This window comes from Quercus lobata, chromosome 12 (assembly GCF_001633185.2).
Source record: "Quercus lobata isolate SW786 chromosome 12, ValleyOak3.0 Primary Assembly, whole genome shotgun sequence".
Lineage (NCBI taxonomy): Eukaryota > Viridiplantae > Streptophyta > Magnoliopsida > Fagales > Fagaceae > Quercus > Quercus lobata.
The window spans coordinates 7,183,253-7,195,025 of record NC_044915.1 but is presented as its reverse complement, the minus strand read 5'-3'; the positions used below and the strand labels follow the sequence as shown (position 1 = coordinate 7,195,025).

The 11,773-nt window shown below is 43.0% G+C and overlaps 1 protein-coding gene across 2 annotated transcripts; it reads left to right on the top strand.

Annotated features, from left to right (window-relative positions):
• The first annotated feature begins 534 nt into the window (after positions 1 to 534).
• On the top strand, positions 535 to 4,658 carry LOC115972261 (transcription factor MAMYB). Of its 2 annotated transcripts, none has more exons than XM_031092474.1 (2): positions 535 to 1,616; positions 4,188 to 4,658. In XM_031092474.1, the coding sequence occupies exon 1, from the start codon at positions 613 to 615 to the stop codon at positions 1,591 to 1,593; it is 981 nt and encodes a 326-aa protein (XP_030948334.1). In that variant the 5' UTR covers positions 535 to 612; the 3' UTR covers positions 1,594 to 1,616; positions 4,188 to 4,658. The 2 variants fall into 2 exon arrangements, with proteins under 2 accessions (XP_030948334.1, XP_030948335.1); XM_031092475.1 differs by lacking the exon at positions 4,188 to 4,658 and adding an exon at positions 3,450 to 3,468.
• The last annotated feature ends 7,115 nt before the right edge of the window (positions 4,659 to 11,773 follow it).

Genomic DNA, 11,773 nt, shown 5'->3' with positions numbered 1-11,773 from the left:
AGTGCTTAAACACTAGTAATGGCTTGGTTTAAATTCAACGAAGATGGTGCCCCACAATCTGCAATCCTAAAGAGATAAAGAAGAATGGTCTAAAATTGAATGCGGTCGTTGATCTTGTCATTATAGCCGGTCCAATCTTGACTGTGAGAGTAGGGGGAGGGAGCTCTAGTTTTGTTGAGGTTTTTGTTTTTTATTTGCAAGTAACCTAAAAATGGTTTTCGAAATTTTTGGGTGTAAACCATTTTACTACATCCTATTAGTCAAAATTGATTAGCATTTTCAGCAGCACCAAATACCGTGACAAAGATTCTTAATTGGAGGAGTATTCCCTTAAATTAAATCTCATATTTTTATTTAAATATGTTAATGACCATCTTACCATTAATAAAAATTTAAGTTTTAAAGTATAGTAAAATTCTAAATGAGTCCCAAATTTTAGCTTTAAAATATCACTAGATCCCCTCAATCTTCATTTAAAAAATGAAAATAAATAAAATTGAGCTATAAAGAATGAATCACAAGCCCTTTCCAAAAAAATCCCAAACAGTTATCATTAACAGTAATATATAAAAAGTTTGAGGTAGGTGTCTAGACCGAGACCTCTGACCAAAAATGGAGTTCTTGGACGAAGACGCGAGGCCCAGGTTCCTCTTCCAAGCTCGCCCAAACCCTTCTTCTTCTTCTTCATTCACCGACTCACCACAAACCCACCAAAAACCCAGCAAGCCATTCCTCTTTATCACCATTTCCATCTCCTCCATTCTTCTCCTTCTTTCTCTTCTCTTCTTCCAATCCGAGCCCCTCAGATCTCTCCTCTTCTGGCTCTCCCTCTCTCTCCTCTTCGGTCCTTTCGCCCCAGTCTCCGTCACCGGCGGTGATATCCGCGTCGGTCAAGGCCCAATCCTCGAGTTCCCAAATCAAGAAACTGAAGCATTGGAAGAAACCAATAAGAGGGTATCCCAAAAGAGACAGAAACCGCGTAGGAATGAAGAATTCGATGCGAATTCGGTAGTTTCAGTGGAGAAGGCTAATGGGTTTGCGAGAGAAGAGAAGGAGGGTGGGAAAAATGGAGGAGGGAGAGAAAGTAAAGATGGGTTTGGTGTGGAGGAAGAAGAGAAGGAGTGGACTGAGGAGGAGATTGAGGTATTGAGGAAGCAATTGATTAAGCATCCGGTGGGGAAACCTGGGCGGTGGGAGGCGATTTCTGAGGCATTTAGAGGGAGGCATAAGGTGGAGAGTGTGATCAAGACAGCAAAGGAATTGGGGGAGAGGAAAGTGGAAGATGGGGATTCATATGCTCAGTTTTTGAAGAAGAGGAAGCCGTTTGATAGGCGAATTGAAGGCGGGGATGGAGAATTGGATGCTGGGGTGGTGGTGGAGAATGGTGAGGATAGGAAAGAGAGTGGTGGTGGGTGGAAAGGTGAGGAGGATATTGCATTGCTTAATGCATTGAAGGCTTTTCCTAAGGATGTGGCCATGAGGTGGGAGAAGATTGCTGCTGCTGTGCCCGGGAAGTCGAAGGCGGCTTGTATGAAGAGAGTTACTGAGTTGAAGAAGGGTTTTCGAAGTGCAAAGGCTGCTACTGAGAGTTAGATAAAGGATACACTACGGAGGAGGTAATTAGGTAGTTAGTAGTTAATTTTGGATTTGTTTGTTTTGCTTTTTATATCAAGATTAATGCCCATGTTTTGATTCTGGTTAAGTGCATCGATAAATTTGTTTTCGTTACCTGTTACCTTGAGATTGTGCTGTAATAAAAATGAATTATTATCAAAGTAATGTGTTTCTTTTTTCGATCTGTTATAAAATTTTGAATTTAGTCATCATTATATCAGAAACACGGACCTCTGGTCCGCCATTTGAATCTTTAATAGCAGTATCTTACCATTTGAGCCTGCTCCTGTATTTTCATTGTGAGTTCTTGGATCACATTATGCTGAACAGGGATCTTTGAATGTTTTTAATCAGGAGGATACCAGTGAGGTTGTCTTGTATACTTTTAGATTTAGATAGAAAGGAAATATAAAGAGAAAAGAAAGATACTCTAACCACTCATGTTTTCATTTTTTTATGCATTGCTTATGAATGTAATTCCTTTATGTCGTAATGGAGTATTTGGAGTGAGAGGAATGCTAGGACATATGATGAAACTGATGTTTCAGTGCTTGAATTGAGGTTACTATGTTTCAGAACAATTAGGGGTTTTGCTTCTTTGTTGGTTTCTTGGAATTGTTAGATATTAGCCTTTTCTCTTTTCCCTTATCTTATGCACATCTCTTTTACACTACCCATGTACAAGTGTTATTCCTTTATTTCTTTTTATTTTTAAAATAAATTTTGGTACTTATAAAGAAAGGAATTGTATATGACTGATATTACATGTGCAAAGAGGATTTATGGTAGATAAACCAGCACATTGGTAAGAAGTCATTGACAGTTTGGTTTGGTCATGTTCGATATACATAACCATCAAAAGTGTTCGACTCTAATATTTGTTTTTGTACGGGTGAAACTTAGCATTTTCACCTAACTGAGATTTTTTTGTTTGTAGTTTAAAACTCTATGGATTTTCAGATTAGCTGTCTGTTGCTATATAGAGATGCTTTTTGCAACTTTGGCAAAGATGGTCGTAACAATAATTTTGACTTTTACTACAAGAGTGATTACTCAGATCATAATGGGCCTAAAATCATTACGCTAAACAGAGATCTGAATGTTTTTAATCAGGAGGGTACCAGTTAGGGTATATTGTAAAATGAGGCTGTATCACCTGATTTTTGTCTAAGCTCAGGGGACCCCAAAAAAATCAATCCAAACCAATACTTTCAGATTTAGATACAAAAAGAGAGATGAAGAGAAAAGAAACATATGGTAAAGTTTTGGAGGGAGAGGAATGCTAGGAAATTTGATGAAATTGATGTCTTGGTGTTTAAACTGAAGTTACTATAGGTCGGAGCAATTAGGGCTTTTGCTTCTTTGTTTGTTTCTTGGATTTTTTTAGATATTATAATTTTAGATCTTATTTTCTTTCCTTTTTCATTATCTTTTGTGCATCTCAGATATACTACCTGAGAATAAGTGCTATGCCTTGTTAAAAAAAAAAAAAAAAAAATTGATGCTTATAAAGAAAGGAATTGCCTATGAATGATTTTATGTGTGCAAAAGAGGCATTATGGTAGATGTCTATATAATGAACTTTTTTTTTTTAGGGGGGGGTTGTTTAAAGGAGACTAGGCTAGGGGCATATATTTAGTTGGAACTATGGAGAGATTGAGATAAATGGGTGGTGTGACAATTATGCTATCAAAAAATAGCTCATTGGCAAGAAGTCATAGAAGGTTTGGTCTGGTCATGTGCAACTTGCATAACCATCAAATGTGATTCTCTCTTATTTGTTTTTGTACTGGATCTTGAGCATTTTTGCCTAATGGTGATTTGTTTGATTGTAGTTTAAAACTTTATGGATTCTCGGATAAGCTGTCTTGCTGTATAGAGTTGCTTTTTGCAACTTTGGTAAAGATGGTCGTAACAAGATTTATGACTTTCACTATAACAGTGATGATTCAGATCATAATGGTTCTAATATATTTCCTTATGTAACTTTGTCAATGAGTTATTGTTAAACTTGGCTTTTGAACATTCTTTTTTTTCAATATAATTGTTCTTTCTCTTTTATATAGTTACTTACTAATTATCAAAAAATATAGTTACTATATAAAAGCACATACACATACATACATAATTGGGTAATTGAGTAGGTTGGGTTTTAGCTTAAAATTTTTTGGTTAGGTTTGGGTGTGGATAATAATTATTTTGTTAAATAAATAATAAATGGGTATTTAAACATCCAATCCATCTATGACTCGTCCAAACCCACCCATTTGCCACTCCTAAGTTAAACACAAACTAGTGAGATACATGTTTTCTTTTGGCAGTTAACTGGTGAGATGCATGCTTTCATAGAATCCTTCTATCAATCAAGGTTGATGAGGTATAACTTGATATAGCATTGCCATGGGCAATGGAGTAATATCAGTGAAATTCTAGTTATATTTTTGGTTTCCATTTAATAATCTCACTTGCACCAGCAGTAAAAGAAGCTTTAAAAATCTAATTATAGCAATTAATTTCTTTTAGGTGATTAGATAGACCAAACCCTCCACTACCTGATTTAGGTTAAATTGCAGGGAATGTTAGAATCACAAGATTGGAGCTGTTACCATTATGAAAGCTGTTAATCCACTTAAATTGAAGTTTAGGCAGTCAGTTTGTCTCAAGATAGATAGAACAGCACTCTTTTCAGCAGTCACTGTTCTTATCTACTGGTTTTGGTGCATCAGCTTGACAAGTCCAAGCAAAAATTGGCTCTATTGTTGATGACATTCATAGGTTAAAAGCCTCTTTTATCTCTTGTATTTTCAAGAAAGTGGACAGAAATACAGCAGAAGAAGCTCACTGAAATGCTAAGTTTAGTTTGCCATAATGAGGAGATCAAAACATCCAGTCAATACTGCATTACTGAAGCATTGTTATGGAGTTTGTGCAGTTCTTTATTGGGTTTGTACTTTTTTATTTTTTTCTCTTTGTAGAATCGTTTTCTGATCCATCTAAACTATTCCCTCGGTAGTTTTATTGTGAAGCTATCTCTTGAAATGTGATTTTCTGGGATGGTCTTTTCTTCTTATTTGTTCTACCGAAGTTCTTATCAACAGCAAAGAAATCAAAGCTTTTCTCTGATAGAATAGACGCAAACGTGTACGTCTTCTTGAATTACACCTGTGTAAACATCATATATGGGCCCTATGTTGAATGATTTGTATGTGTTCAATAGAGTTTAAATAAGTTATTTATCAAAAAAGAAAGAGAGTTTAAATAAGTGTACCATATTAGTAATATTAGTGTACCATACTAGTTGTGGGGATCATTCGGTTGATAGGCCCATAGGATTCAGAACTGGTTGAGGATTGTTGGGCCAGTGACCCATTCGAGGTCGTGCACCCGTCCGAGGATGCCATGCTCCTCGGCAGTATGCGTCCGAGGACGATCGCGCCCGAAGACGATCAGGACGTGGTCTCACCACGATCAGATCTCAGAAGTAGGTCATCTCAAGGGATAGAGTAGCCGACTAAAGATGAAAGAGATAAGGCAAACAAATATCTGAAACTATAGCTGCCTCCGCATTAATAACCTTTCAACCAACTCTCTGGCCGCATTAATGTGGAGGTGATACCTGAGCAGTAGGGAAGCAGCCTTACAGCTGCCCGTAGGAAGTTCCAGGAGGCACCAGATGGGACAGAAAGAAATCCCCCAGACACAATCTACACGTGTTCGGTGAAGATGGATCGCGAAGAGGAGTATATAAACTAAAAGAGGAACATGAAGAAGGGGATCGAAAAAAAAAAGAAGAACACACAGAAAACTGAAGAGAAAGAAGTAAGAAGGGGAGAGAGAGAGAGTAACACTAGGGACTTAAGAAAAGACGTTGATTATACCAACCAAAAAAGAAGGAATACATTGTATGGGCTTGAGAGAAAATCTTGGAGGTAGATACCACAGTTAACCTAGCTCTTTACACCCACGCTCTACAAATCATATTGTCTGGGCCTTTTACGTACGAATCCAATACTGTTTAAGTTCGTCACCAAATCGTGTCCTTACAATTGGCGCCGTCTGTGGGAAGAGCTTGTGTTAGCTTGTACAACCTCCGACACAACGTTTTCGATGGAAGGAGTGGAACTGCCTCACCCCGCAGCGGGGCTGCATCAGGGCGATGTCAGCCCGCATCAGGCGGAGTCAAGGGGCTCTCAGCATGATGGTCCTCGAAAAAATCCCGAACGGAGGGAAGTCCAGGAGGGGAGCATACATACTACTCACACCACGAGAACCCGTACACGCGGGAAGAGTCACGTTTCCCACGTAAAGCATGATGGGGATCTGCAACGTGAAATTGCGGACTTGAAGAGAGAGTTACGTCATGCGCGGCGGGAGCGTTCCCCACCTCGCTCCGAACTATCATCGGGGGAGTCGGATGGAACTAGTTACAGGCGGAGATCGAGAACTCCGCAGAGTGAGACTTTCTCCTACGAAGAGGAGCGTCGCCATAGGCGTAGGCGTAAAAGTCCAACTAGTAGGGGCGTGGGAAACGATGCCATGAACAAAGCTTTGAGTCAAATTTCCAGGTCACCCTTTACAAGAAGCATAGATGATGCTACCCATCCTCGGCGATTCAATCAACCTACGTTCTCTCTGTATGATGGCCATTCGGATCCGGTGGAACATGTAAGTTATTACAGCCAGAAGATGGCTATTCATTCCAGGGATGATGCCCTGATGTGCAAGATTTTTCCGTCGAGCTTGGGTTCGACGGCAATGAGGTGGTTCAATGGCTTAAGGGCCAACTCTATTGGATCTTTCAAAGCGCTGACCCAGGCTTTTGGTGCTCGTTTTATTACATGCAGTAGGACTCCTTTGCCGCTGGGGTCCTTGTTGACCTTGTCTATGCGAGAGGGCGAGACTCTCAAGAGTTATTCGGATAGGTACTGGGAGATGTTCAACGAAATAGGAGGGAAGAATGACGCTGTGGCCATAACTACTTTCAAAGCCGGCCTCCCAGCTGATCATGACTTGAGGAAATCCTTGACGGGTAAACCTGTTACCAGTGTGCGCCAACTGATGGACAGAATAGAGAAGTACAAAAGGATAGAGAAGGATCAGCTTCAGGGGAAAGGAAAGGCCAAGATGATCCCTCAGGAGAGGAGGGATTTCAGGTCGGATCGTTATAATAACAACCGACCAAAGCGGGACTTTGTTGGCCAGTCGGTCTCGGCAGATGCCCAGGCCGTTAATGCGGTATTTCGGGAGCCTGTTCAGCAGGTTTTGGAGAAGATAAAGGACGAGCCATTTTTCAAATGGCCTAACAGGATGGCAGGAGAGCCTGCAAAACGCAACCCGAGTTTGTATTGCCATTACCATCAGGACCATGGACACACGACAGACAACTGCAGAAATTTATGGGACCATTTGGAGCAGTTGGTCCGGGAAGGAAAATTAAGGCAGCTCTTGCATCACTTTAGTGGAAGGGCGAGCCAAGCAGGTTCCGAGGTGCGTGGGGATGCTTCATCAAGGCTCCCTCGGGGAACAATCAACGTCATCTTTGCGGCCCCAGGGAGGACTGGATCTTGCCCCACCAGAGTGTTGTCGGTGTCCCGATCCCCGGCTGAGGATCGTTCTCAAGCATGGAAGAGAGCCAAGAAACGTGTCTCCTTGGTTTTGGGTTTTTCAGACGAAGATTTGGAGGGAACCATACAACCCCATGAGGATGCCTTGGTGGTAACGCTGAGGATCAATGGGTACGATGTCCGAAGGGTGATGGTTGATCAGGGAAGTGCAGCGGATGTGATGTATCCGGATTTGTACAAGGGGCTTGGTTTGAAGCAGCAGGACTTGACAACCTATAATTCCCCTCTTGTCAGTTTTGAGGGAAAGTTAGTCATTCCCATGGGGCTAATCAGGTTGCCCGTGCAATCAGGCACGGAGGTGGTGGAGGTGGATTTTATTGTCGTAGATGTTTTTTCTCCGTATACGGCTATCCTGGGCAGACCTTGGCTTCACACACTTAAAGCGGTTTCATCTACCCTACATCAGAAGGTGAAGTACCCGTCCGGAGACCGAGTGATGGAGATAGTAGGGAACCAAGCAGCTGCTCGGCAATGCCAGGTAGCGGCTATACTGCATCGGCCTGAGGCAGAAACCTCGGCTACAGCCGATAATGAGTCATAGCAATTAAAGATCCCAGCATCAGGTTTAGACGTACCAACCAATGGGGTAGAGTGTGAAGATCTAGAGACGGTGACCGTTGCTGATGATCCAGAGAAATTCTTTCGGGTTGGGGCCAAGTTGCCTCTGGAAGAGAAAGCGAGTTTGCTAGAGTTTCTTCGAACTAATGTGGACGTCTTTGCATGGGACCCGTATGAGGCTCCAGGAGTAGACCCGAATTTTATTTGTCATCGACTCAATGTAAACCCTGCCGTTCCCCCTAGAAGGCAAATTCCTCGGCGACCATCGAAAGAGCATGCCGAGGCAGTCCGAAGTGAAGTTGCCAAGCTCAAACAGGCTGGGGCTATCAAAGAAGTCTTTTACCCCCAATGGCTGGCCAATACGGTGGTAGTGAAGAAGAAGACGGGGAAGTGGCGAGTGTGCGTGGATTTCACGGATCTTAATAAGGCATGCCCCAAAGACCCATTTCCTATGCCAAAGATTGACCAGCTGGTGGATGCGACCGTGGGCCACCCTAGGATGAGCTTCTTGGATGCCTTTCAAGGGTATCACCAAATACCGTTAGCCACCGATGATTAAGAAAAGACCGCTTTCGTGACCCCGGTTGGGAACTACCATTACAAGGTGATGCCTTTCGGTCTGAAAAATGCTGGATCTACCTACCAACGCATGATGACAAAAATGTTCGAGCCACAGCTGGGCAGAAGTATTGAAGTTTTTATTGATGACATGGTGGTGAAAAGCAAGGTAGTGACTGAACATGTGAAGGACCTCACTAGCATCTTCGGGATACTGAGAGAACACAGGTTGCGCCTGAATGCTTCGAAGTGCTCCTTTGGTGTAGGTTCAGGAAAATTCTTGGGGTACATGGTGACCCATAGGGGAATTGAGGTTAATCCCGATCAGATTAGGGCTATTAACAGTTTGCAAGCGCCCCGGAATCCAAAGGAAGTGCAGAGGTTGACAGGGATGACTGCTGCGTTAAACCGATTCATCTCCAGGTCAGCCGAAAGGTGTCGTCCTTTTTTCCGTCTGTTACATAAGTGGCAGGGATTCGAATGGACCAAGGAGTGTGTTGAGGCGTTCCAGCAGTTAAAAAATTATTTATCCAAACCACCGATCATGTCTAGCCCTGAAGTGGATGAGATGTTGTATGCCTATCTGGCGGTAGCCCCACACGCAGTCAGTTTCGTCTTGATGCGAGAAGACAATGGCGTCCAGAGGCCGGTATATTATGTAAGTAAGTCCCTCCATGAAGCGGAGGTGAGATATCTGCCGTTAGAGAAGGCCATACTGGCAGTCGTCCATGCGACACGTAAACTTCCACACTATTTTCAAGCTCACACTGTAGTTGTTTTGACCTAATTGCCTCTCAAATCCATACTTAGAAGTGCTGACTACACCGGCAGAATTGCCAAGTGGGGAACGATTCTGGGTGCTTTTGACATCAAATACATGCCCCGCACTTTTGTGAAGGGTCAAGTACTCGCCGATTTGGTAGCTGAATTCGCTGAGTGCCCTGAGGAAGTTAGTAGGAATCGAGATTACATGGACGAAAAATCGGTTGGCGTAATATCCGCGCCAGGAGGGCCGGTATGGAAGGTATATGTGGATGGGGCTGCAAACCAACGGGGAGCTGGACTGGGATTGGTCCTGATATCTCCCGAAGAGGTCATCATTGAGAAGTCGCTAAGGCTGGGGTTCTCAGCTACTAACAATGAGTCAGAGTACAAAGCTCTGATAATGGGAATGAGCATGGTCCATAAAATGGGTGGAAAGGTAGTGAAACTGTTCTCGGACTCGAGGCTGGTCGTTGGCCAGGTGACTGGAGAGTTGGAGGCCAGAGACCCGAGAATGCAAGGGTATCTGAACCGGGTTAGGCATATGCGAACAGAGTTCGAGTCGTTCGACGTAATACATATTCCACGAGGCGAGAATACCCACGCAGACTCCTTAGCGACCCTTGCCACCTCCTCAGCACGAAATTTCCCACGGGTAATTATTGTGGAAGACTTGCATACCCCCACTTCACCAGAAAAGGAGATTTGCCAAGTTCGTCAAGCTAGTTTGACGCCGTGCTGGATTGACTCTATATTAAAATTCCTCGACAGTGATGTGATGCCCGAAGATAAGGTAGAAGCTAAGAAAATACGAAGGAGAGCACCTCGGTATTGGTTATCCGAAGATAAAAAGCTATATAGACGGTCCTTCTCTGGGCCATACTTGCTCTGCGTGTCTCCCGAGGCAGCAGAGTTAATCCTGGAAGAATTGCATGAGGGTATTTGTGGAAGCCACACAGGAGGAAGATCCCTGTCATGCCGAGCCCTAACGCAAGGTTATTGGTGGCCGAATATGCAGAAAGAAGCGCAGGAGTACGTTAAGAAGTGCGATCAGTGTCAAAGATATGCTCCGAATATCCACCAACTTGGAGGAGTTCTTAACCCTCTCTCAAGTCCTTGGCCCTTTGCACAATGGGGGCTAGACATTGTCGGCCCTTTTCCTAAAGCTATAGGAAACAAGAAGTACCTACTGGTCGGCACAGACTACTTCACCAAATGGGTTGAGGCTGAACCCTTGGCGAACATCCGGGACGTAGATGTGAAGAGGTTTGTCTGGAAGAACATTGTTACGCGATTTGGAATCCCACGAGCTCTTGTTTCGGACAACGGGCTCCAGTTCGATAGCAATGCCTTTAGGAAATACTGTTCAGAACTGGGAATAAGAAACAGATATTCCACTCCAGCTTATCCGCAAGGCAATGGGCAGGCTGAAGCTGTTAACAAAGTCATTGTCCATGGGCTTAAGAAGAGACTAGACGACGCGAAAGGAAGATGGGTGGAGGAACTCCCACATGTGCTTTGGACATATCGGACAACGCCCCGGCGTTCGACGGGAGAGACTCCTTTCTCCATGACCTACGGAACCGAGGCCGTTATTCCGCTGGAAACTGGATTCCCGACATTAAAGACCAGTGCATTCTCTTCAAGTAATAATGATGCGATGTTGGAAAAAAGTTTAGACCTGATTGAAGAACGAAGGGAAAGCGCGATGGTACGGCTAGCTTACTACCAGCACAAACTCAAGCAGTGCTACGATAGCAATGTGAGGATGAGGTCGTTAACCATAGGCGACCTGGTGCTGAGAAAGGTCCTGGGGGCCACTAAGAATCCAAGCTGGGGAAAACTGGGACCCAATTGGGAGGGACCGTATCGAATTACCTCTGTAGCTGGAGTAGGGGCTTATTATCTAGAGGATCTAGACGAAAAACCTGTACTCCATCCTTGGAATGTAAATAATCTCAGAAGGTATTATTATTAGTAAAGAAGTTTTAATTTAAATATTCTCTTTTAACTTACGTCAGATATGCATTCTATGAGTCCCGCATCCTGTCATATCATACTGAATTGTTAAACAGAAACTGAGTTATGCCAGGTCCTCGGATCGCAAACTTAGTGGAAATTAACATCCTATCATACTGAATTGTTAAACAGAAACTGAGTTATGCCGGGTCCTCGGATCGCAAACTTAGTGGAAATTAACATCCTATCATACTGAATTGTTAAACAGAAACTGAGTTATGCCGGGTCCTCGGATCGCAAACTTAGTGGAAATTAACATCCTATCATACTGAATTGTTAAACAGAAACTGAGTTATGCCGGGTCCTTGGATCGCAAATTTAGTGGAAATTAACATCCTATCATTCATACTGAATTGTTAAACAGAAACTGAGTTATGCCAGGTCCTTGGATCGCAAACTTGGTGGAAATTAACATCCTATCATTCATACTGAATTGTTAAACAGAAACTGAGTTATGCCAGGTCCTTGGATCGCAAACTTAGTGGAAATTAACATCCTATCATTCATACTGAATTGTTAAACAGAAACTGAGTTATGCCAGGTCCTTGGATCGCAAACTTAGTGGAAATTAACATCCTATCATTCATACTTAATTGTTAAACAGAAACTGAGTTATGCCAGGTCCCCGGATCGCAAAC